Source organism: Cyphomyrmex costatus, unplaced genomic scaffold (assembly GCF_001594065.2).
Source record: "Cyphomyrmex costatus isolate MS0001 unplaced genomic scaffold, Ccosl1.0 scaffold75, whole genome shotgun sequence".
Taxonomy (NCBI): domain Eukaryota; kingdom Metazoa; phylum Arthropoda; class Insecta; order Hymenoptera; family Formicidae; genus Cyphomyrmex; species Cyphomyrmex costatus.
In genome coordinates this window covers 2,943,454-2,970,481 of record NW_017280322.1, presented here as the reverse complement: position 1 = coordinate 2,970,481, position 27,028 = coordinate 2,943,454, and the positions used below count along the sequence as shown (strand labels likewise).

The 27,028-nt window shown below is 35.7% G+C and overlaps 1 protein-coding gene across 1 annotated transcript in view; it reads left to right on the top strand.

Moving 5' to 3' along the window:
• Positions 1-23,275, top strand: part of LOC108781027 (midnolin-A) — a 41,785-nt gene extending 18,510 nt beyond the window's left edge. The window contains exons 2-5 of the mRNA XM_018548890.1: positions 8,309-8,396; positions 19,987-21,129; positions 22,059-22,398; positions 22,589-23,275. Coding sequence (XP_018404392.1) covers positions 20,011-21,129; positions 22,059-22,398; positions 22,589-22,857 — 1,728 coding nt within the window. The 5' untranslated portion in view covers positions 8,309-8,396; positions 19,987-20,010 and the 3' untranslated portion in view covers positions 22,858-23,275. The remainder of the gene's footprint in view (positions 1-8,308; positions 8,397-19,986; positions 21,130-22,058; positions 22,399-22,588) is intronic.
• Positions 23,276-27,028: the final 3,753 nt, after the last annotated feature.

Here is a 27,028-nt window from a genome sequence, read left to right as displayed (position 1 = left end):
TTTAAAAAATCTAATGTGTATACATCCATTTACGCAGTTTTAGAATACTATATCGCTTTAATAATAATTAAATGGAAGCGATGTTAGCAGCATTAATTAATTTACATTGCTATCTCAATAAATTTGATGGTTTTCAAATCAGGATGAAAATACAAAAAATTTCGAAATACTGTTGAAAGTATCAGGAAAAATCATGAAATTTTATCCGGAAATCACAGGGAAAAGTTATAATATTTTAGGAATTTGTGGCAATCCTGAAATGTAAACTAAAAAAGTTTTAATATGAACAATCTTTTCTCCTTAACCATAACTAATGATTTGTAGTAAATATTCAGATATGCTTTTATGGTGATTTTATTTTACTGCTTTCATATGCTAAATTCTATTCTATTAACTTTAGCTTTCTACTTAAAATTTGAATTGGATATAGGATCACGAAGATGCGTACTCTATACTCTTAGCAAGGTTGCTAGGGATCTGTTAGCTTCTGGTACAGATATACATACATATACGTGTATTTTCTTATCTTGACTTATTTGTAAGCAAGCATAATCGCTTAAACTGTTGGCTACAGTCCGTAAAATTGACTACGATCCATAAAATATTCTGCTTTTGAGCTTTGTTAAAGTTGGGTAATACGATTATGCATCGAGAAAAAAATGAAAGTTATTACCGATGCTTTTACTAAAGGATGTATTAAATAATGTGGTTCTGATCACAGGATAGAAGTGAATGTGTAATAGAAAATATTCATAATTATATATTCATAAATATATTTGTATTTATGTAAACCAAATAAAAAGTATTTATTTTTCATGAATAAAAGATTCTATTCATACTCGTATTCATATTTATTATTTATTTATTTATTCGAATATTGGATATATTCATCATACACTTCGGACTCGGTTATTAATAATGAGCGAGTTTAGGAATTACAATGTCGAGATAACGTGTGTTTTGACAAATTGTCGACTAAGCGAAACCTCCATTTTCGAACCAAGCACATATAAGATATCATTCTTGATAAATCCAACGTGTATACAACGTTATCAATACACTGCGATAAAAACGTTTGCCTGAAGAGGGCATCCATTTCCATAACTATAGAATACTAATAAAGAAAAGATCGTAAAATTCACACAGAAGTAGATATTATTAAGTACCAAAACTCGTCTTGATCGAATTTGACCTTCTTTTTAATTATGTTTAAAAAAATTAATACACATACGGCAGATAATTACGCCATATTTAAAAATATTATTTCTCATTAGACATATTGTATTGATTTGAACAGAAATCTTAAAATATAATATTTAATATAATTAAATAATATTCTATATTATATTAAATTTGATTAAAATTATAATAAATAATTTTCAATTTTAATATAATTAAATGTATTAATTTTACATATATTAAATATAATATTTAAATATAGTAGATATATTTGAATAGTTACATATAATTGAACTTTTTACAGATTTAGCACTTTAATTATTATAATTATTCAATTTCTCGCATAATTCTCTCGAGATGTGCGTGCGTTCAATCGTCTCTGTTATTGAGCAGTTCGATTAAATGGTCGCGCAGTCGCTAAATCATCGCGCAATCAATTGCTCAATTAATGCGTGGATTAGACCCTGTTATAATCTTCTCTCGCGAGAATCCGCCGCAAAATTTAATTGCGTAAAATTTATTCTCGCAACACGAGCCACGTGTCGCTATATTCGCATAAATGCCGACGTGGGAATATTCAGCGCTCGTCGTTTTTGCAATCGTTTTAAACGTGTATTAATCGACACAAGTCGCTTCCGATCCCGACGCGTGTTTAACATTTGCGGAATCGCTGACAAACAGCAGTATTGCCATAATTCTCGAAAAAGAAAGAGCGAAATGGATGGCCGATAATAAGTTTATGAATGCTGATATATTCCAAAACTGCCAAGCGCCGCTTTCCACACCGATTCGACGTGGCTTTTATTAATATTTTTATGTCGAATTTTATTTTGTTGACTTCGAAGTGGGTCGCGTGGGTGACGTATGTCTCGGTCTTTTTATATCTCGTCCTATCGCTGTCGATGAGATCAAGAAGTGATCTCCAATGTAATTTCACGCCGGGTGCAAAAATAGGCATGGCATACAAGAGACGTACTAAAAAAATACAAGCGTTATCTTAACGAAATTGCTCTTTTGAGCTCAGACGAAGTCGAGAGTCAAATATTCCACTTATTTGCATTTTTTCTTTCCAGATTCTTGAACGTTTTAAAAAGAGTGATCATTTTATAATTTTCCTACGCTTACATTAGACAAATATTCTGCTTAAAATCAACTAAAATACCCAACAGGATGACATTGTGGTGAGAATAAACAAAACTTCTGCGATAATTCGAAATTCTATTTAGTTTCATCGAAACGCCATTCTTCATTAGTGTTAAACAAACATAATATTTGTAATTAATCTGCTATCATTCCGATGACATTGGCAATCAATATGATTATTCCGAACGTTTCATTTTTAAGTATATATACAATATATTAGATTTGTCGAGAAACAGATGAAAGTTAAAACAACCGTCAGTCCCAAGCAACACCCATTTTACGAATACACTCAAGTCGATATCACTTGAACGATCTCGTGATCGATGCAAGATGCATATTCGCCAAGGCCGTGGAGTTTCGCCTTTTTCTCTTCCCCTCTCGGCTCTTGTACGTCGATCCTACATGCCCGCAGTCCGGTAGCGCCGCGATTTCGCAATGGGAATTGCCGCTCGCCGTCGAAGGAAAACGATAGTGCCGTCTAGAGGATTCCCAACGTGGTCTGGCACGTTGCACAAAAGTGCAACCAAGGGTGGGTGGAGCGGGGCGTTACCCCGTACGGCGTAATCTCCCGGTGTCAGTTGCACGGAATGCAGAAACGTATAACGAGAGAGCGCTCGATCGTTCATTGAACGAACGAATCTCGCTTTCGTCGACGATACTTGAGGTGACACTGTAGCTGAACTAGTACAGTATATGTAATATATGTATATTATACTTTTAGAATTTAAGTGAAATTGATACACGTTTGATATTTCGCGAAAGTGAGAAAGTTCTAGTACAGTCTAGTGTAGAAATAAACAGACCGTTAGATTTTTAGTATTCATTCGCGTCTGAATTTTGTTTGGAAAAGGTTTCAGAAAGAATTTTATCTGTTACCTTCTAAGTAGGTATAGGAATAGCATCCAAAGTTTTATTTTCTTTAAAACTTTGTTCTTAAAAAGGAAAAATAATGAATATTGCCGAGGTGTCTAAAAGTCTCAAAGTTCATTATTTTTACACATTTTTTTTTCTCATAAAGGTAAATTTAATTAAATTGTAACAATAGTACACTATCAAAGGAACAATAGTAATCCAATTCCTCGAGAAAAATAACATGTTATTATTTTTAACTTCCAAGTGTGTCAAAAGTGTGTTATCTGAGATTAGTTTCAAAGTAAACAACGTCTATGAATGTAGAGAGAGAGAGAGAGATTCACAAATTAAATAATAAACTAAATTTGAGACAATTTTAGTACACTTTCTTAAATTGTAAAAACTTCATTTAGTTAAATGAATATATAAAATTAGTCCTACCAAAGTGATTAAAAATAATTCAAATTGAATACTATTATATTTGATGTTAAAAATATAAATATAAAATCGAAAATATATTCGAAATTGTTTACCTCTCATCTGCATATATTTTTAATTCACCTATTTACTTAAAGGTTAAGAGGAGCAATGCGACTTGAAAACAAACATCGACATATAGGTATATTTGACGTTAAATTCGCAACGGAATGTTTTGCCTCAAGTTTGTAAATACAAGCAGATGATATTTCGACGATTGAAATACGATTTGTTCTTGCGTTATTCAGCCCGGTATTCATCGACAGTCATTTGACTTTGGCTTACCTGGTTGGAGACAAGTCACCGTTTTACACGTCACCGGTAAATACTGGCGAATAAATAAACGAGAGTTCGTTCTGCACGCGGGAGCTGGACGATAAGGGAATAGAAGATAAAGAGGGGACGAAACACGGATTGAGATAACGCACTCAGACTTTTATCTGGCCAATGTCCGAGGACTGAGGAATACGAACGTACAAGATTCGGCCATTCGTCAAGGCACGAGATAACGGCGGGGCTTTTGGCACTCGAGGAATGGTCTAAGGGTGCAATAACCCGAGTGCACGACGCATGTACGGGACGTTCTGGCACGAGGCAACGATCGCCCGTTGTCGCCTTCGTCCCCCGCTTTTTCGTTTATATCCGAACGGTGTGCAGCACATTCTTCACGCCTTCGTCGCGTCGATGACGTTAGAGACGTCGCGTCTCGCCCCCGTCTTCGGACCCGACTCGCTTTCTAGGATCATATATCGTCTTATTTATGCGTGAAAAATAAGAGTGACGATTTTTCTCTTTTGGCAAAACCATTGAAATGAAATCGTGCGGTGTAGGAGGGTGGACTTGAGATCGTGAAAGTTGCTCAAGACGAATTCGACGAATCTCGAAACACCATAAATGTAGCAAGCCATGAGTCTTAAGAAATTGATGAATCATAGTCGAATGTGAGAAGAATAGTCGCCTATAATTGGTCAGTTTCTTAAAACTCATTACACATTTATAGGACTAGGTTTTCATTATCTGGTTAACTTGTGACTTGGGCTTACTCTTACATTAACTGGATGATAATGTAAAAATTGTCTTAGCTACGATTAATCGCTAAGCTAAACTAATATTTTTGTAGTGCGTGATAACACTTTAAATGTTATTCTTCATTAATTTAAATGATTAACCATATAGCTACGAAAAATATAATTTTTACATTTCTTTTAAATGACATGTACTACAAAATTATCTTTTGTAGCACAAATTAGCATTAAATCATTCAAAAGATCTTTTTCTATTCTGCTCATTTGGTTCTGCGAGCTTGGCAAATGTAATCTTAATAGCGCTCAGCCTGATTAGAATAAATAGGAGTAACATCGTCTTATTTATATGCGGCAAGGTCTCGTTCCTTCGATCGAGGTCCAACGAGTGACGACGGTCGCCAATGGAAACGGGGTTCGCGATATCCGGCGACGTTACCGGGAGCCGTGCGGTCTAATCTTCTAGGTCGGTGTTTTCTTATCGGGACTTTTCTTTTTTCTTTCTTTTTTTTTTTTACGTGCCACAGCGCACGATCACGATCACCTTATCGCGGTATCGTCAATGCCAGCCGAGGCCGTGGATTTGTATCACGACTCGCGTTATTGTCTTGTTGCATGCGCGCATATACACTATCGCGATATAATCGTGCACGGTTACCGGAAGTTATCACTGGATATCATAATCGCTGCAATCCCGCGCTCGGTGAAACTTCAGACACACCGAAAACGATTAATTGAATGCTGTAATATTCTTATCCCGTGATTCTCTTAAATATATATAATATTTTAAGATGCTAATATTATTCCATGATTGATTTATGACATCTTAAGTCTGTGCTTGAGGCTGTCTTAAATGTAAGAATCGACTACGAATATCGGCCGAAGTGAGTTCTATCTCACTTCTGCCGATATTCGTAGTTGATTCGCTTTGACACTAACTGGTCGATAATGAGATATTTTTAGCCGCGTCACTGCGTAATTTTCTTTTTATATAAATAAAAAGGTCTCAGTAAAAGGAACAAAAGTGATGTAGGTCTGAAATAGACAAAAAATAGGTTATTTATGGTTAGCTTTTATTTATGTTAAATTAGACGTAATATATATATAATACAATAGATAATTATTTTTGCCTTAATTATATCTTACAGCGTTAAAATTAAATAACGTACGGATACGCTGACTATTACAATGAGATGAGAAAGTTCCGTTTCAATCTGACCGCACAAAGGATAATGTTAGAGATAAGAATCGATTTTATAACATTGCCCCATTTTCTGCATGCCGTAATATAGTTAGCCGATTTTGCTGTCTCCCTTCCCTAGAAAAAAAAAATGATAGCGCTCGGGCTCCGTGCTTCCGCTCATTGCTCGAGCGCAGCTTTTTATCACGCGCGTTTACACGCACGCGTGTTTATTTCGGTCGATTTCCGCTCCGCGGTAGCGGTTGCATCAGCAGCCTCGCGATAGCGACGTGCGTGCGAACCGGGTCGCGGTGGACTTTGATTGTCAGAAATATAAGTCGCAAAGTCCGACGAAACGTCCTTCTTTTCTTTTGACACATTCAACAAGATTTTGTTTAACATTTTACAAGTTATTCTTTATATTACAATTTAATGTTACAATAAATTCACTTATTCTCACGCACCTTTTGCTGTTTATAAAGTAAACATTTAAAATATATAAAAAGTTTTTGCTCATCTTCACCCAGAGTTAATGTAGGAAAAATATGAGTAGGATGCTAGGATTAAAGTTATCTATTGAAACCTATTACAATATTGACTATGCTTTCAAAGTCCAACTTGGCCAGCGATGGAAGATTAGAGTTGATGCAATCATGCGAAGCGGACAAAAGCCCGATGGTATTATTCATGGAAAAAAATTGCATATGAAAACGCTGCAGTACATTTTTTTATATTAAAGTAACAATGATAACTTATTTTTTAAATTAAATAACATTTTGTTAAAAAAAAACTGCATAAAAAAATTCATCAATATTCCAGAGTTAAATTTATAAAAAATAAGTAAAATACAATCCGTCTTCTTTGATAGTAAAAATTTGACAAAGTTTTTATAAATATGCAAGAATTTTTTTAACTACTGTGTGTCAAAATGTAAATCAATTTATTTCTGTTAGTTTATCGTAAATAACATCTATATTAACGATATGTATTTAGTAAATAATAAAGTTGGTAAATTTATATAATAAATGATAAACTTAGTAAATATATAATCACAATAATAAATTTAATACATTTTTTAAATTGCTTAATTTTGCTTTGTTTAAATTAATGACATATGAATTGAATCAGTGATTAAAAATAATTCAAATTGGGTATAATTTTTGACATTATGAAATTAGCAGTATATACGTTATATACGTATATTGTGCAATAGATTTTTGTATGCGAGCGAGCGAGAGAGAGAGAGAGAGAGAGAGAGAGAGAGAGAGAGAGAGAGAGATGCGAATTATTAAATCGGTACAAATCGCATGTTTTTCGCAACGGCGAGCGCATTTCAAGAGGCTTCAAAATAGAGAAATGACGACTTCATGTCCGTTGCGATTTATTTAGAAAGCCGAGAGAAACCGATATATAGATCGGGATGTTATGCCGAGGCGAGGCAAAACGATCGCGACCCAATTCTGTCGACTGTTGCATATAAGTATTTTTCATCGACTGCCACACGACTGACTCCCTTCTCTCCACCTCTTCATGCCTGCTTCATGCGGTCCATCCGTCGCGCGTCGTATCGCTTTCTTCCATCATGCCGCTTTTCGAAGTGCCAAACTGTGACAGCTCTCGTTTAACACTCGCTCGAATGGGATATTTGCAAGCGACGCCGATCTTTTCGGTTCTATCGTACGGTTCTATATTGCGAGTTTCGGGCCTCTTTTCTCTGAAAATGGTTCACAGATGCGACGAGAAACTCTTTCGTGAGAGAACCGTAACGATTTTACGGAACGAATCCTTTCGTTATAATGCAGCCAGTATAATGAAACCAGTTTCTTAAATGAATTAAAATTTTACGGAGCCTTTTAAAACTGGCTTTAAACAACTTGCGTAAAAGTAAGGCATACTTTGGCAATTAACTATGAATTATTATTATATATGACAATTCTTTATTAATATATAGACAGCTCTTCATTTTATATATGTACGTATTGAAGAATCGGAAGCTAATTTTTCTAATTATAAGTAAAAATCAAACCGATAATATATCGATTGAAAGAAATAATTCTACACTCAAAGAAAGATTTTTTTTTTAATTGAATTATCGAACTTGAAATGCAATTATAAACTGAAACTGAAATATTCACACAATAGCCCAATATTATATAGATTGATCGTTAATTTAATATTTTTCCAGAAAACTTCCAAAGAGAAAATAATATTTAATTTCTATTAAAGTATGTTGCCTGTGATGTATTATTAAATATCTAGCATATGGTTAAAGATTCAATCTATGTGATAATTGAAATATAATTGTCAATGATTCTTAGATAAGTACATTTCCTAAAGTTCTACGATATTTCTACGATAAATAGTTTTAGCGTATATTTTAAATAACAAGATATTATCTATAACTGCATTTATCAAACAAACATGCTAACCATCCTCGTCGATATTCTTGTTCCAGGCAGCTGCGCGAAGGAACGCTCGCGGAAAACGGCCTACAGAACGACAGTCGGCTAACGTTGCTGCCGAGCGTGGAAACCGGATTGTTGGTAAGTTTAAAGTTGAACTCTCGTGTCCTGCACTCGCATGTGATGGATACTAATCAAGTGGTCTTACGGCGCCCAGTGCCGTAATGAGTAGTTATCAGTATGATTTTTATCTTCGTCGTCGCGAAAACGCATCACTAATTCGCGTGAAAGGTCCGATAAATTCCGTCTACTCTTTCCCTTTTGATAACAAGGAAAAATATTTTCTGTGTGGTTACTAGGAATTATACAATATAAAATTCATGTGATATTATTAAACATTCCAGGCCAAAAATTTGGAAACATTAAAAAAATTGACATTTTGGAATTATTTATTCAAATAATGTTTTTTTAACAATAATTCTTTAGATCCAACATAATGTATTGGATTTGAAAAATTATTAAAAAACATTGATACGGATACTTGAATGAATAATCCCACACGAAAGAACGGTTTTGCCAAAGTACCTAAAAAATTTAATTACGGATGAAAATAATTTTGTTGGACTATAAAAATAATTACAGGATGCTTAAACTGGTTGCGAAAATGCTAAAACTCTCTTTTTGCAATATTACTCGTGCTTGAATTTTCAACATAATTATTTTTAATGGTTGAATAATGTTATTTTCATATCTATATTTACTTAAATTTTTATAAACAGCAAAATCGTTTTTTTCTTTTTGTAAAAGTCTATTTGAAAGTATATTTCCAAACCTTTGACTTGAAATGTGTAATGTACAAAATAGAAATACGATAAACTTATTTCTCAAATTTTGTTGCGAATCAGATTTATTCGATAGAAATGAAAACAGGTTCGGGTTCAGGCTTCCATCTGCCGCCTCGACAAGTGGAGTTTCCAGCTGGTGTTCGCGCACGACCGACGGAATACGCCGCCGTCTGGTTTTTCCGTCGCGACCGCGATCGCAACCCGGATTCTCGCGCACTTGGCACACCGGGTCCCCCGTCCTGGAACGGTTCCTCGCTCGTTCCGCCGCGCCGGCGTGGAGGACACCGCGGTGACTCGGGCAACGAGGAGAGCGTACACGGAGGCGCGGACAAACGCCGTTAACTCTCCGGCGTTCGCGTGTATATCGCCGGGTCACTTGGTTTCTCGGTCATATCGTCTCCAACACCTTTATCCCTCGATAACAGGCGGATCCGACTTGCTATCGCGATCGACGTGCACCTTGGCCCTTGGCCCTTTGCATGTCAAAACAGAGATCTTGCCGACCTTTAAATATTTCGTTTTTTACTTCGACGCTATTTAGCGGAAATTTAACGCTATCGTAACTGACTTACGAGTCGCGATTATTATACTAAAGTTTGAAAAATATGCCATAAATTATGTTATTTTCGTATACGCTAAGCTCATAAAATTATTTGTACCTTATACTACATATAATTGTATGATATAAAAAATATGAGTGTAGATTACACGTCATCATGGTTTATAAAACTTATTATTAAATGTATCTATATTTTAAAAAATGTATATTATATATTATTATTATTTACGGTGCTGTAATTCATCTTTTAATTGTATTTTTATCTATTTAAAAATCCTTTTCTAGAATTTTTTTAAGTATAGACGCAAAGTGCAGTCAACAATTTTGTGTGCAAAACGTTAAAGAATTTAAAAAAAATATTTTTATTATCGCTATTACGATTGAATTGTGACAATATTTATATAAAGATATTGAAAACTTTAGACTTTGTACGTAAGACTTTAGACACTTTGTATATATAAATAAACACGACAACCCAGAGCATTTTAAAATTAATGTAAATTAATTTAATTTCTTTTATCATTAATACCTAACTGAATTTACTTTCTGTAGTACGGTATAAATTTCGTCCTTATGGAATTATTTCGTCACACTTGTGCATGGGACATCTGGTCGCGGAACGATCTGCTTCAGAAATCGGAGCGCGTAAACATATGACGCCCAAGCCATATGACTTCGGGCGACTGTAATGTTTCGTAAGGTTATTCGGCCAAAGTAATATAATGTAACGTAACTCTAACTTAACCCTAACTGGCCGCAACACGACGTATACAGGTGCTGTTCCGCGTGTAGAACGCCAGCCTTTGGGAAACAAGTAGGTGTAGCAACGTCACGGAAACGACTCTCCCCTCTCACTGTGCGTTTCCGCTTAAGAATCGCGGAGGATATTGTAGAACCGGGAAACACACAAAACAAAACGAAGCTGAACGTAACGCTCGGAACTTCCTCGATCGTTCGTGAAATCTGAGGAATAGATGCCTGTAAAGTCCATCTTATAATTGCGTAAAAGTGTACTTGTAGGTAGTTGTAAGAATTTATTAATCACAGTCGAATATGAAGGAGAATATTTGAATGAAATAAATTTTTAAAAAATTGAAACAAGTAATTATTATTTGCGTACAGTGGATTTTTTTGTGTGTACGCTTATGCAGTTACAAAATAGGTTTTACATAGCGCTTTTTAATCTTTCTCCATTTACGGCACATTAAATAACGAGTCAAATTTCTCGGGATACATTAATTAAGTGCACACGCTTCAGCGCCCAACATGAATCTGACTAGATACCGCTAACAAGAAAATAAAAAGTAAAAAGTTTCAAAAATGTATTTATAACTGAAAAGTAAAATTCTGAAGATTCTATTTATTAGTTATCGTTTTAAAAATAGTTTGGTTACTTTAGTTACAATGCTGATATCGTTGATTATAATGCGGGTAAACAATATAATTGAGATAATTTTTATGATTTTCGAAATATTTTTTATTTCGCGCCACACTTCGGTCCTTCCTAAATTATTTTGCTTCTTTTACCTTCTCCAAAATTTTTGCGGCACATTTGGCAAACCTTGCTACAAAGCATCCTTTGCTTTGTCAGGCGATGCTACTGATTTGACTATTGACTATTTGGAATAATTGGAATCACTTATTTGCTTCAAGACTAATAATGATAACAAATTAACGCGTGTATTCAAGATTGGTTTGTGATAAGTTCGACAAATTACAAAGAATACGAATGAAAAAGATGAGAGAGAGAGAGAGAAAGAGAGAGGAATTCTTGAACCTCGACAACATCTCGTTTGCGAACAAACTCTCAGTTACGGGCGTTTCTAAGCCTTTCCGGGGGTTAACGGGTTGAAGGCATTAGGGGAAGGGACCTGAACAGGCTTTCTCTCTTTCCTCCCGAGTCTGAAATTGACTCCGACCCGGGCTAGCAACAGCGCGCGCGCGTTCCCCGGGTCCTTATCGCGCAACCGAGACTTGTTCGCATGGCTGTCAAGGGGTCCGGCCCGCTCGGCTCGGCTCTGCTCGGCTCTCTCGGTCACCCGCAGTCAATTTTAAAGTCGGCCTCTGTGTTGGCTCGATCCCTACGTGCCAACCGAGACTGTATGCGTTGCGTGCGCGTCTCCCTTTCTCTCTTCTGCGCGCCCTCGCCTTCAGCCTCCTTCCCTCTCTCCGTCTCTCTAGCCGCGATCAGGCCTACAGGGCGTCGCGGAAAAAAGACACGTCTCGGTGCGTTCCGTAATTATTTCCTGTACGTTTACACGACGGTTGTACTCGTGAATATTCGTCACAAATTAGATTCTCGACTAGATACATTTTTACGGTTAACACCCGTTAAACATTTTTGACAGATGGAATTATTCTGTGCGTTTCCCCAGCTAGGCGTATTTTTTACTTTTTTTTTTTTTTAAATAACGGTACTCATTCAGCTGAACTTAATTATGTTATAAACCAGGGTTGCCATAAAAAGTCAGGGAATTTTGCAAAACCTTCTTATAGAAAATTAAAATTCTTGTCTTAAAAAAAAATGTAATTGCGTACATCACGTCTACGCACATTTGGAGTACTAACTTAACATTTAAATGCAAATATAATGTCAGTAACATTAATAATAATTTAAACTGCTACATTATACTCTTAACAAAATATTGAAAGTATTTGAGAAAATTGTGAAATTTTATTTGGAAATTAGGGAAAAGTTATGAAGTTTGAGGATAAGGAATTTATGACAACTTTGTAAATATATTTACGAGAATATATTTTATATTTTGCAGCATCGCAAATGAATCTGGATTATCCTTTCTTTTTTTTGAAACATCACGTCGCCCGACAATCTTTGTCAAGGAAAAATTCGACAATTTTCCGTAAGCGTTTGTGAGTTGCTCTTCGGTACACCCTGTAGATAATACTAGTGGGTGGTTTTACGGGGCAGGGGGACGAGACGAGACCTACGGGCCGGGTTCACACAGCTCGGCTGCGAGAGCGAGCGCCTCGCGATCGAAGAGCAGCGTTTCGTAGCGCGATTTATCTCTGCGCCTTCCTTTTTTCCTCGTCCGAGCGCTCGCCCGACGACCTGCCGAGTGAGAGAGAAAGAGAGAGAGAAAGAGAGAACCCGGTCGGCTTTTCGGACTTCGTCCGGCGACCGGCTCTCGCTTGGCTCGCGAAATCACCGTTAGATGTTGGCAAAATGGCAGAATCCATCTTCTGAAGTTCGATTAATTTTGGTGCTCCTGGACCAGTTCCGACTCGACATTTTTTACGCACTCGTGGTATTTCCTAGTCATTCGTTATGAATGCTTCAGCCTTGATCCTCCGAATATATTTCTATCGGATTCTATATCGATATAATTGAACTGATGAAATTCTCATGGTAGACTCGCGATTAAAGATGTACCACGCTCAGAAAGAAAAGATTTGATAAAACAATTAAAAGCTTCACTGATTTAGCAAATCTACAGTCGTGATATACAGTCAGTTTTCTCTGTGAAAGTATCAGCGAGTTGTACGACTGTGAATAAAATTAACGATTCTTGACGATCACATTTGTTGCAATAGCATGGCAAAAGTAACTTTCTATGAAAATCGATCCAATATATAGATTAAAATTTTTAACAAAACACGCTTGCTAAAATGGCGCGTACTTTTGTTGCTGTAATTAAGAAAACTTGTTACATCAGCAATTTTTATTGTAGTGAAGAATTAGTTGAATTAGCATATACTCATGATTACTTACAGACATAATTTCTTTGTCGAATCATTAAATCTTCTTAGTTATAGATGTTGAGCTTGTCCAGTAAGCTATAGCTTTGTCTAACTATTATCTAATCTATATTTTCTTTTCTGTGAATCTTTCGTATCTCCATTCCAACAGCTGTGCGTTATTGCATGTCGATAATTTCGTTAATTCACGCGATACTTTTTGCTATCGCTTTAATCATTTTACAATACGCGGGTCGTTCCTGATATTTTAAGAATTTAATGCTTTTCTGCACGAATAAAAATTTATCACAGCGAGAGAGAAAAATGTGTGCGGGATGTCACAAGTGCCTTTACCTGCATTTTATTTTGGGAAGTATTTGGGGCGCTAACAATCTGTTGATTATCGATAAAAGGGTAGTTAATTGTTTTCTGAGATAGGACACTTTCTAAACTAAAATCCTCATCAAAGCAAACGATCTACCGTGAGCTACGTATGTCACCATCATATTTTTTGAAACATGAAAATTTCTTTTGACATTTCACAAGCGTTTGGTTTAAATAACATCAAAGTAGTCAAAATTACTTATTTGTAATTGTTTTGTATTACTACAATTTATAACTACATTGTATTTTTGAACATTCTTTGTAACATCTGGAGATGAAAAATCTAATACGAAAATATTGACGTTATACTGTTTTTAATTTTCCGGAAAAATGAAGTCAAGGAAAAGAACCTGATTTTGTTCGGTTTTTTTTTCCAAAAAAAAAGGGAAAATAAAAAGAACAATATTGGAAAAAAAAACAGTTATATTATGAGATTAATAATAAAGCTGAGATTGAATAGTAGTCAATAAATAATTATTTATTTTTATTATTGTTTACACTGTAGGTATAGATTTTGTCATAGAACCTTTGTGATAATGAGAAAAAATTTTATTGTATGTATGAATAAAACTTTTGTAACATAATAATATACAAAATATAGACTCTTTTTATTAAAAAAAATTATTTTTTTACAAATATATAAAATAAATATGTATTGCTTGAACTAAAATATTTATCATAAATTTTGATACACTTTGTATATTTTATCCTATACTATATTATACTTTATTCTATTTAACATGGTGTCTAGCCAGCCAGCGGTCTTTGAATATCCTTGAATTCTGGAATTATATTGGAATTTTATGTATTCTGAAAAATTCTTGGAGAATCCCTGAAATTTCAGGGCTGGCCTGGAATTTATCATTCTTTTATTTTAACCCTTAATGGTCTAACGTGGGTCGTTCAAGTCCCCTAAAAGGTACACTCTTCACCTTTAATTTCCACTTTGATTTATGTCGATAGCTTCATTTGGATTGAAGTTATGATTTTTTAAGTGATCGAGTGATTTTACACGCGGTACCACCATTTTTAATACAAAATTATATACAAAAATAATTATTTTCGACATACAAATTTTTTTTTCTTGAAATTGAAGAATTAATGAAGGTCCATGAATTTTTGCAGATTTTTTAAAGCCCTTTAACATGTCTAAAAAACGCCGAGACACGAATGGCCCACGTTAGACCATTAAAGGTGCCGAAAAAACGTTAGACTAGTAAGGGTTAAAAAATCAGAGAGTGAAAAAAGAAAAAAATAACAAAAAGAAAAGCTGTATTTGTGTCGACGGAATGTTTGTTTGGTATTATTTATAAAACAATAAATAATATTGTTTCAAATTTGTTAGCGTTTTAATTCATTCGTATAAAATCTTAACTTGAATACAAAATATATAAAATATTGTGTGTATCAATGAAAATTAATTAAATAATGAAAATAAATTGATGGTTCTGGAAAAACCAGAATTTTTACCTGGAATTATCCTTGAATTGACTAATCAAATTTTGCTCAACATATTTGAATAGAAGATAATTCTAAATGTTAAAGACGATAGTCTCCTAACCGCTTTCTAAAACCTTCTGGCTAACTACTTTATCCGTGTCTCTGGATTTCCGGCGTTTTGACTTAAACAGCAAACAAGATTATCGCGTTAAGGCGTATAGGATACACACCCACTTTACGGTAAATTGATTTCGCGGCCGAAGATGACAGCAAGCCAATCGGTGCGTCGGCTATTTCCGTCGGAAATACATCGGCTAACGGCCATTTATTAACCGTTGGAATAATTGCCTAGAGTTATAGACGGATTATCATCGCATTTGCTCCTCTCACGTTGACCCGAATTTTCCTTTCGTTTCTGGAATTTCAAGCGAAATGAATTAAGAGATGCGTGGCTGGGATATTGAATTGAGCGAATCATTTTTTCCACTTGTACGGATGGAAAGAGAAAAAGCGAGATTAAAATATCTGCGAAAGTATATCCGATATAAAGTTCAATTACCGTGTATATATTTTTGGTGCAACAGAGACAAAAGAATTAAAATTCGATAAAATGATATCCGAGCAGAGAGGTCATGTTACACCGAGTTTTTATTTTTGTATGGATCTATATTTTCTTACTCTTCAACATCTAATTTCATTTTAATTTAAATAGCGGAAAGCGAACAAGTTCATCGCCAATTATATGATCGACCACGTCAGGCGTTCAATCTACTCTTGACCCGTATCGCTTTTATTATCGCTTTCACTCGATTAGTTTAGTTCGTATCAGCTTTCGAGAAGTTCCAAATGTAGCAGAACGCGTATCACTTCAGCCTTGTGTAACAACCGAGTAATTAAGTGTACGAATTTGAAATTTGAGACACAATAAAAGAGCACAAAATGAAAAAGCAATGAACAAGCACAAAATCGTGCAATTCTGCAGAAACAAGTTACAAGTGATTCTAATTGAGATAATCAGAATTCTGATTGAGAGATATGATCAAAGATCTCCTGGTTCGTTTATTTTTAATTAGAAATTTTTCTCAGTATGGTCTACCTGGTTTCCGAAATAGGTTTCATTTAAAAAGTATTCGGATTTATGATACTTTTTAAGGAGTTTTTGGAAAAATTGATTGTACAATTGAGAAATTCATATTTGTACGTATAAAATAATTCTTTCTAGAGAAATTTTAAGAGCGAGTCAGAGCCGCTTCGCAATTCTTAAACAGTTCATCGCGATTCACGAGTCCCGCATCCGATCGATCGTTGCCGCACCGAGGAAGTTCGCTGTGGGAGACTCAAGCGAGATTGGGTGCGGGGAGTGAGCCCGATTGGTTAATCGTTTTGCAAGAGCGTTTCACCGAGCGACGAGATCAGGCTTGGGACACACTCCGCTCACGAACGATCGAAAGAGTGCCCGATTTCGCGATGGAGGAGAAGACGACTTGCGCAGTCTAAAACAAGAACATATAAATATGCGCAATATTTTTTTTTCAAGAAAATAGATAGAGAAAAGAGGGGGGGGGAGTAGATTGATCAGTTTGTCATTGATTTTTGGGATGTGTCGTTTATTCAAGTAATGTTTGTTTCTAGAAAATTTACTTTAATATTTAGTTTAATTTACTCTTTACAGAATTAGAAAAAAGTACAGAGTAAGTTGAACTGAAATTAAAATGAATCTTGATAGAAACAGACATAGATGTTCATCGAGAAAATTGTGATGTAAAATTATACGTTTAAATGTTCGCGTTGTAAATATTAATAGTATTTATTGTGTATCTGCATTTATTAAAAATTATAATTGAATATAATGTAAAATAATATAAATTTAATTATAGATTTTCTCGATGTTTTCATGTTAAGAGATAATACTGAGAAGTTTTAACATAACACGTGTTATTTTGCGATAAATAAAAAAACATAGATTTTTAAATGCAGAAGTAATTTTGCGGTAAACAGCAGGCATTTAAAGATATGGAACGTCTTAATATGCGTATATAACAAAATGAATATGCTAGATATACATATTTCCTGTTTCGTTTTTGCACTGCGAACAACTGATATCGGTATCTCGTCCTTTGCCATGAATAGAGTTTAATGCGACACGTGGAGCAAACGCATCGGCTCGATGGCTCGAGCAGCGCCGTTTTCGCTTGCAGCCGTTGCAACATCGGATACGACGATCGCATGTGCAAGCGGCGCGACGGGGTCGATTTCTTATATTTAGCGTCGGCTAGATTAATAATTTATAGCGTCGCTCACGACGACATAACGCGAGTAAATTTAACATTCGCGACTCTCTTCCGCTGTCCACCGATTGCGACCTATACGGATATTGACGCGGAGGGGCAGGTTCCCGATAATTAAATCCCGAGATAATTCTGTCCAGCTCGTGGTGGAAGCAGTAGCGTTCCGTTTATCCAGATGCATGAACGGGTATTGGATTGCATTAAAAATTGTAGATTATTAAGAAGGTGATACGCAGGCACGCGTGAAGGTCGCATTCTTGTATGTGGTACTTTTACGCTGCATTTTTGCCCATCGAACCTGATCGTGATAGGTTGCTAGGAGGAAAAAGTGGGTTTTGTTCTGCTAAAACTCTTCCTAAATCCTTGTCACTGTTGCGTTAAATATAATGATTTAAAAAATGCAAAAGAGATCTAATTCCGTAAATAGCATTAATTTTATATCGCGTACCTTATTTTTGCTTTTTTGGAGCATTTTAGGATTAATTTTAGTTTCTCTCTCTGCTTTCGAAAGGAGACTTGCAGTATTGAGATTGCGAAGAAATATTTACAAAATAACAAGGTAAATTTTTAATTTTTTTAAAAATTAAAAATTTATTAACAAATAAATCTAGCAACGCACAGGCTCTTTTTCGAGTTAATTAAAAATCTATTTAGCTGCCCACGAATTTACGTTAATGTGCACAAATAGGTAAATTTTTCATTTAACTTCAAGTAAACTTTATTAAATGTTTATTTTAAATAGGATTTTGATGTAACATTTACTACTAACAATAAGATATATAATTGAAAATTTAAGAGATTTTTTAATTTTGAGATATGTAGGTGTGGTCTTCGATATTTTATTTGCGCTAATAAAAAATTAACTCCTCGAAAAGGATGGTTGAACTATCTAAAAATTTAGTTTGATACAGATCTGAAAATAATTTAAGTGGACCATCAAAAAATAATTACGTCGAATATTCAAGTTGTTGAACGATCAAAATTTTCTTGCAGCATTAATTGTCATGCTTAAAATCGTTATGTAATTATTTTAATAGTTCAACAAAATTATTTTCAGATCTATATCTACTAAATTTTTTTAGATATTTCAGTGTTCTTTCCATGTTTATATAATAAATTTCCACTATTTGTGTGAGCTTTGTTCTATGATGTTTGTATTTTTAGTTTATTGACTGGTTCTTTGCTGAAGCTGCAAAGAGAAGAGAAGGTCTATTTATTGGTTTCTTAAAAGAAACGATAGACTTCGCAACACAATCGAGCGCGATTCCCGCGAAGTCCCGGGACTTTCCTCAGACCGAATCCGCGAATCGAATTACCGAATCCGACGATGACCGCGTCTGGCGAAAGGAAGTCCGTTAGGTGTGCATGAGGGATGCCTAACTGTGTTCGTCGAGGGTCTGAGCCTCGGTTCCGCGAGGTTTCCTCTCCTCTGCAGGTCTTCTCGCGCCTTCTATCTCGCACCGCGGCCTCATCGATTTGCGCGGTCTCATCTTGCACCGGTAACACTTGGAAAATCCAATACTATCATTATTCCGTCGTAAAAGAGGAAGAAAAATACACATTCTGAATATCACATCTGGATCAAACGTTATTTCGTGAATATTCTTAAAACACTGCAGGCAAAAATGAATATTACTGATATATAGAGTAACTAAGCTAACTGTGGGTGAATAAATTAGAAAAATAAATTTGAAAAATAAACTAATTAATAAGATGAAAATAATCAAGGACCCTTAGTATAACAATAATAATTATTATTGTTAAACTAATTAAATGAAGATTAAACTTATATTATATTAGATTAATGCTTATTGTTATAATGTAATTCCGTTTTTTGCTTAATTAGATGTGTTTCTCTTTATCGACAAGTGAGAACGCAAAACGGAAAATTGCATCGTATAGTGAATGTATAAATGTAAAATTCCATTATTAATACTATAGATAATATAAATATATAATCGACATTTCTATTATTATTATGAACAAGTCACAGTTATCATCACGCAATGGATTTCCCATTCGAAAATGATATTTAGCGTCCCGAAGACGTTGGATATGTATCTAAAAAGATCTTAAGTATCATTAAAACACGAATCTGACATAACCAAATGATAAACACTGTCCTAAATTAAACGTTGATAATGAATCTCTTGAAAAGAAGATGTATTTAGTGTTTTTTTTTACTTATAATATTATTACATATTACTGTAAGTATTACTGTACAGTGGTATTATTTTACACAGTGCTGTAATAATTTTTATAATATACTATTATTTTGTTATTTTGTTGGGAATTTCAGTCAACTTGTGTATATGTAATTAATATACTAATTGTATTATTTAAAAGATGCATTATAATAAGCACATCGCTGTTGCTATTGCATTGCGTCGGATCGTTTATTATCTTAAAGACGCGAGTGAGCGGTTCTCACGTTAATAATACGTCTCTCGATAGCGACATCAAATACGCAGTCAAACCGTTATCATTTTTAAAATAACGAGCCTCTTCTATTGTTTCAGGCGCAACGACCGGAGCAGAGCGTAATGCAGGCCTTGGAGAGTCTCAATGATTCACAGGTGAATGACTTCTTGTCCGGCAAGGCACCACTTAATCTTACGATGCGACTGGGCGATCACATGATGTTAATCCAGCTACAGTTGTCCACCGTAACCCCGACATCACCGACCGCCAGCCAGGCGAGCTCTGTCAACAGTAACGGCCATAGTCATCACAGCACCAGCAGCAGCAGCAGTAGTAGCAACAGCAGCAGTAGCAACGTTGCTAGTTTGCTCAACAGTGGCAATACCACGAGCATGTCCAATCTGCCTGGCGGTCATTCGTCATTGCAAGCCAGAAGATGCCTGACGACCAGATCACCGGGAAATATCGTTAAGCCGCAGAACGCCGCTGGGGCACCAGCTGGTAGAACGTCGCATCTAATTAGCAGTCTAGCCAGCGCCCTACACGCAGCCGCCAGCTACAGCAACAGCAGCAGCCTACCTACCGCCAGCATTACCACCACGACCACCAGCCCGGTATGTTCCAGTCGGGTTACAACATCCTCTTCGTCCGTCTCGGCGACGCCAATTAGTCCGGCGCATTCATCGTCGTCGTCCAGCAGCAATTCGGGTCAATCGCAATCCACGCGTGGCAATTCGCATGGCATTCCACCTACGAATGGCAGTTCTTCCAGCGCGTGCCAGCCCTGTCCGCTGTATCACCACCATCATCATCACGGCCATCACCACGGTCATCACCATGGTCACCATCACCATCATCATCATCACCATCATCATCACCATTCGAGGAATAAACCTAGCTTGCCCAACCTTTCCACCTCCTCTTCTTCCTCTTCCTTCAATTCGGGTTCGTCCCCGATTCAGGAGCAGTCTGCCTTGGAGCCAATGTCCTACGACGTGACGCTACCCAGGAAGAAGCTCTGCAGCGGCCACCATCATCATGGGCAGTCATCATCGTCCGTTACCACTAGTGGTATAGACGCCACGAGGAGTCAACACGAGGAATCCAATCCGCAGAGCCCAACATGCGCCTCATCGCTGATGCTGGAGCAATCGCCACCCAAGCCAGCCACCCTCGACACTCGGGCGCTCGCCGAAGCGTCTCGGAACCTCACCCAGAAGCTGAAGCAGCTCTCCTCTGAGGTACTCACCTCGCGGGTCGACCTCGCAGAGGTATACATTGTTACCGAAGCCAGTTCCCCCTGTGTATCATTATTCGTGATTCATATTCGTGATTGCACGTCGATTAAGGTCCTAAGAGGTGCGTCGTGATTAGTATAGTCGTGAATTGAATTGTTTGTTCTGATTTGGTTTCTTTACAAATTGAATTGCTCATTTATTGGAATTTTTCAATGATTTGATCAACTAAATTTAATTTTCGACTGTGGATAACATTTTTTAAAAATATGAACACTTTTAACTCACAATATACTCTCAGGTCCTTAAAATTATCATATTTATATACTATATTGTATTTAACTATATTTTGTATTAATTAATGCTAATAGTATTATTTTAACGTTTTGCACAAAATGATTTGTTGTGTATTCTTAATAAATATTATGCATTAATACTAATTTTATATTATATTTTTAAAATATAATTTTAAGTTAAATAAATTACACATGTGTAAAATTTATATATTTTAAAATTATATAATTTCAATAGAGATAAACTTAACACCTTATCATTTAATTACATTTCATGTTTGTAAGTTTGAACGAAGATTCGTAGAATTGCATTCAAATTTTTACATAATTCTTAAATAATATACTTACGAATTTTGTGTCAAATGTTTAAAACATTTCTGAACTTTTAAACTTAAAAAAAAAAAGAAATTTGGAAGATAAGTATAATAGAGAAGGAAAAAGGAAAGGTAGGACGTATCAATACCAATTTTATTTGTTTGCGCTTTTAAACATACAAATAACATATTTCTAAAGCGATATCTAATTTGTTTTAAATATCTTATAATAATAAAGTGTTTTGTACGTCATCGTGCATAAGTACGAAGGCAACTAAGGACGTAATAGACACAAAGTGCAGAATCTTACGTATCTCTTTAAATTTAGGAGAACGCGAGACGCAGACAAGGCGCAATAATAGAGAGTATGCATCATCATGGCAAAGGCGTGTATTCCGGCACGTTCAGCGGCACTCTGAACCCAGCCCTCCAGGATAGACACGGTCGGCCGAAGCGAGACATTAGCACCATCATTCACATCCTGAATGACTTGCTCTGCGCGACACCAGCCGCATCCGCAGGCCACTATAGGCATCATCATCACAGGCACTCGCATACTCGCCAGCAACCTTCCTTGATGTCCGCGTCTTCCGCAGGCACTACAACTACCGCGAGTGGATCTACTGCATCGGTCGGCTGTCATGATTCTACACCAGGCTACTCCAATGGTGTGCATTTATGAATATCGAATAATACTTTTAAATAATAAAATGAAGGAAAACATTTTATAATATATTTAATACCTTGTAATTATAACATAATATGTCATTTTTATTTAAAAAAATGTCTATAAACTTATAATCGTAATACCATTAATTTCTATTAATACTAATGGATTCTGTGATGTTTGGAATGCAGAAGAATTATCAAAGGAGAACGAAGCGACGAAAGGCAAGATGCGTCGGCTGCGCTTAGTCATGGAGCAACGTCGCGCTAAGAGAAAAGCCAGGCGACAAGCGCGAGCGGCGCCGTACACTACACAGTGGGCTGCGATGACTCCCGCCGATCCGAATCACGAGCCGAACACGTCAACTACGACCTCGAGCACTACCACCACTACTAACAGCGCAGAGCCGCAGAACGAGCCGGAGCTTCAGCCGTGTAGCCCCGAACCGGTCGTAGCTTAAATACCACGTCACTAACAGTCAATTCACGGCACAGTAGTATCGTCTATATTCGTATACATAGGTATGATTGTCCGTTTTCATTTCTACCTATCGCACTGATTTATTCCGAAGAAAGAAAATGCGGAGTCGAACGTGTTCTCTATCGCGCAGTTACACTCGTTCCGCGCAACAAACGCTGCAAAACGTTTTAAACGTTTGATTCGACACTCGTTCTCGTTGATACCCTATACACGGTCTCGATCATTACCGCGAATCTACTGAGTTTCTCTCCGTATTATGCAAGTGTCTCGCTTTCTCCGATTTGCGTTACCTTATGCAAATAGACATAATCTGCAAGGATTCACTAGCTGATGAATCGGAAGATAAATTCCATTGAACATTTTTCTTTTTATGTAATTGAATTTTATTAAAGACAATTTCTCACAAAAAAGATCCAGTGTAGTGGTATATGCTCATTATTTATCTTAGTATTATTTTTCTTTTTGTATAACACTCGAAACTATTTTTTAAATAATATTTTTTTTTGTCTTTGGAGTATTAAGGTTTTAACATTAGGGCCCCTATTTAAAAAAAAAAAAACGTATACAAAAACTGTAATATAAGGAAGTATCATAGTACATATACATAACGTATATTATAGTATTTCCCTAGTTTTTTGTATACCGTTCTTTTCAAAAATAGGGGAGTTTAAGAATTTCTCTTTTCCATCTTTAAAGTTTTTTCTAGATCGGAATCATTTTTACGATACAACATGCATTGCATTATATAGAATCATTCCACAAAAAATCACTTACAATTCATCTATGGATTCATTGGTTTAACTCAGTCGCGTTTGCTTATTATCATCAGTGTACAATGACAAAGCATTGTCATTATCACATAAACGTTTCCCGTGACGATATGTGAAACATTGTAGGGGCGCAACGGGGCATTTTGAATGTCTATAAAAATGATCATGCGTGGCGTTACGGCTATATATTAGGCAATATATAGTGTTACCGCTATAATAAAATGTATATTACATACATATATTATACATATATCATTATCATTATATATATTTAGAATAACGAAATACTGGGTATCCTATGACTATCGTTTCCCAACATTAATGAAACGGTGATCTCGCAGTGTTTGGCCGGACTCAGGATTTGATCGTAGTTGACAATAATTACGCTCGGCGAATGAATCAGTGTGACGGTTTTACGTGTCTATACATCGACATCGGGAAGTCGATGAATCGTTCTGAAAGAGAGAGAGCGCGAGAGAGGGAGAGATTGAGAGAGAGAGAGTGAAAGAAAGAGAGAAATAGAGAGCGAAAGCTCTTATTAAGGCTCCTATTAAGGAATCCTGTTAAGGAACTTCCTGCTAGAAGTAAAACTCGCCGATAAATACGCTGCACGCGTTCAAGGAAGGGAAGAAATGGGAGAGGCAGGATCGCCATAGTTTTGTCTGTGCGCGTTTACTACGCTCTCTTTTGACAATTCTTTCGCTATTGAGCACTTGAAGTCTTACGTAGATGCGAATAGAACTCTGATTACGCGTATAAGTTGCGGGAGCACAACGGTAAATCTCGCGTTTTACTGTGCACTTTACGTGAAACCGCTATCATTCTTGAAATAAGAAGAAAAAAAAAAAGAAATGTCACGGTAACTTGCGCGTGACGGAATCTGTGCAAAGTTGTATTTCGCGTCCCGATTGATATAAATTATCGTAATTTGTTTTTGTAAGTAGCAAGTGCACTTTCCAACGTCTTCGAATTAAAATTGCACTGACGCATACGCGAATGGTGTACGCGTTGGAGTATTTTTCATTTAAATCTTCGGTGATTTTATCAATTATGGCAATATTTGTATATTGATACAAGGTATTGTACACTTTACTCATTTACGTAGGAAATGTAAAGTAACAATGCAAGAGAATAAGATCTAAATGAGAGTAAAGTGAACAATACGGAGGTTCATGTTTTCTTCATCCATCTGTCTTTTCAACTTGACAAAACGCAAAACTATGATTTTATTCACTATCTTTCCTATATTTGTATTGTTTATTTTTAGTCGTAAATACGTCATCTTAACTTTTGATCGAATTTAAGAATTACTGAAAGAAAAAGAAAAATGAATGATAGGGATGAAAAAATAGAAGAAACAAAAGGAATGAAAGATTATTTTTTACGTTGAATGTGGTGTATAGAATGATCCAAGAATAGGGAAAACCAAGTGTCTAAGTGAGGTGCAAAGCAATTTAATAATAATTATTAAAAATAGCATATTTAGTTTTTATGGAGCATATGATATTAGAGATCAGTACAAAAGTTCGTGCCCGATTTATTATTCAAAATTAATTTTTTTTGCACTGATCCAATATATGAAGTATTTCTTAACCTCTGATGAATCATATCTTGATGTTTGATTACTCTCTGTCAAGATCTCACATTATGCGTTATTCTTCGAAAAGACAAGATGGAAGGAGATAAGATCCACGTGAATCGAAGAAAGCGATGTTGAAGACGGTTTTAAGACGGATGAAATGCGTTGCGAGATCGTATTGCACGTTGTGCTACGGCCCCACGATTTAAGTTTAAGTTAATTAGGTACTACAGATAATACAGTGTCACATACTATTAATAGAATACATTGCGTTTAGGTTTACTTTAGAAGAAAATATTATTACCATTATTACATTATTATATATCATTAGTATACCGCTATTACAATTTTTGCAAAACTGGCTCAATATTGTAATATACGACTATCGGAACCTTTATCGAGTACCAAAATAAATAAGATTGCTTGCTAAGCTAAGGACAAGTTTTTTTGCGCTTCTCGTTTGACTGCGTGAAATATCTGGTGTCTGCGTTGTATGTGTTTGTTGTTCTTGTTATCTTTGTGTCTTATTCGTATCTATAATATTATCATTTTTATCAATGACACTTAATAAGTAATGTGAAAGAGAAATCTCTCGCATTGTTCCATAAAATTCAAAAGAAAAAAAAAACGTATATGAAGGGCACATTAAATTAGATTAAAGTTCATCTACCGTCAAATTGTTTATTTAAATTATGCCTTAAATTACAATTGTAGAAATCTATCGACGCTTAAGAGATACGCTGTAGCTTTATCGTAATATAACATCTTTCGTAGTATACATATACGCCGCATATATCTAAAACGACAATATAGTCATTATTATAAAGGAAAAAGAGAGAGGTAAAGAAGGAAGAAAATTAATATCATCTTTACGAAATCAGATTGGCACTATCGCAAATTGTACGTTTCTCATCGTGAACGTAAAATTCGCGACGCGTTACCCTGAAAGGATCACTCTCGTCCCAGTGCACAATAACCCATAAAAATCACTCTCGGTATCTCCAGCCACCAGTGTAGAAATTACGCTAGCCGACGTAAAAATCGATTGATCACGTGCCCTCTGATACGCTCCGAGGTATACTTACGCGACTCGTGTTACATAGAACTGTTTACGCACCTCGAGTACAAGTTTTCTTTTTTTCGTTGTGTTGAGTAGAAAGGCAAGACTTCTAATACTGATGGAAAAAAAGTTCTCCCAGAAATCACACATCCATAGAGGTTCTTTCTCCGGTAATTTGAGAATCGCCAAAAAGTAGATTCTCGCGTTAACAATTAAGCTTGTACCTCGACAATTGTCAGCTTCTTTATTACATACGAACGTATTGCTTTCCTTTTGCTCGAAAGTACGTTCGTGATGGGAAACGCGCTTAAAATTAATTGGTTCCACTGCTGTCGCATTCGATCACAAATGAATCACTTTATACAAACGAGTACAATTATTTTACCTAGAAAAATTGGCTATAAGACTGTTTCCCTTTAGCGTAAATCATTCGTTACGCAAAACGTTCATTAAACGATGCGAACATGATGTGAGAAAAGGGGATACATTAAATACTTTATTCGACTCCTACAATTTGAGTATAAGGGTACGTTCATTTTTGCGCTCACAGCGCTTATAATATTATTCATTCTTGTTTAATATTTGGTAAACAACAAGAATGAAATGATGCTTATAGTATGTGAGCGTAAAAAGCAACCCAAGTATCATATTTTTGCCATTTTAAACAAAACATTTATTTAAAATATCGAAAACATTCCTTCGTGATAATATTCAATCGGTATCAAATATCGAGCCACATAAC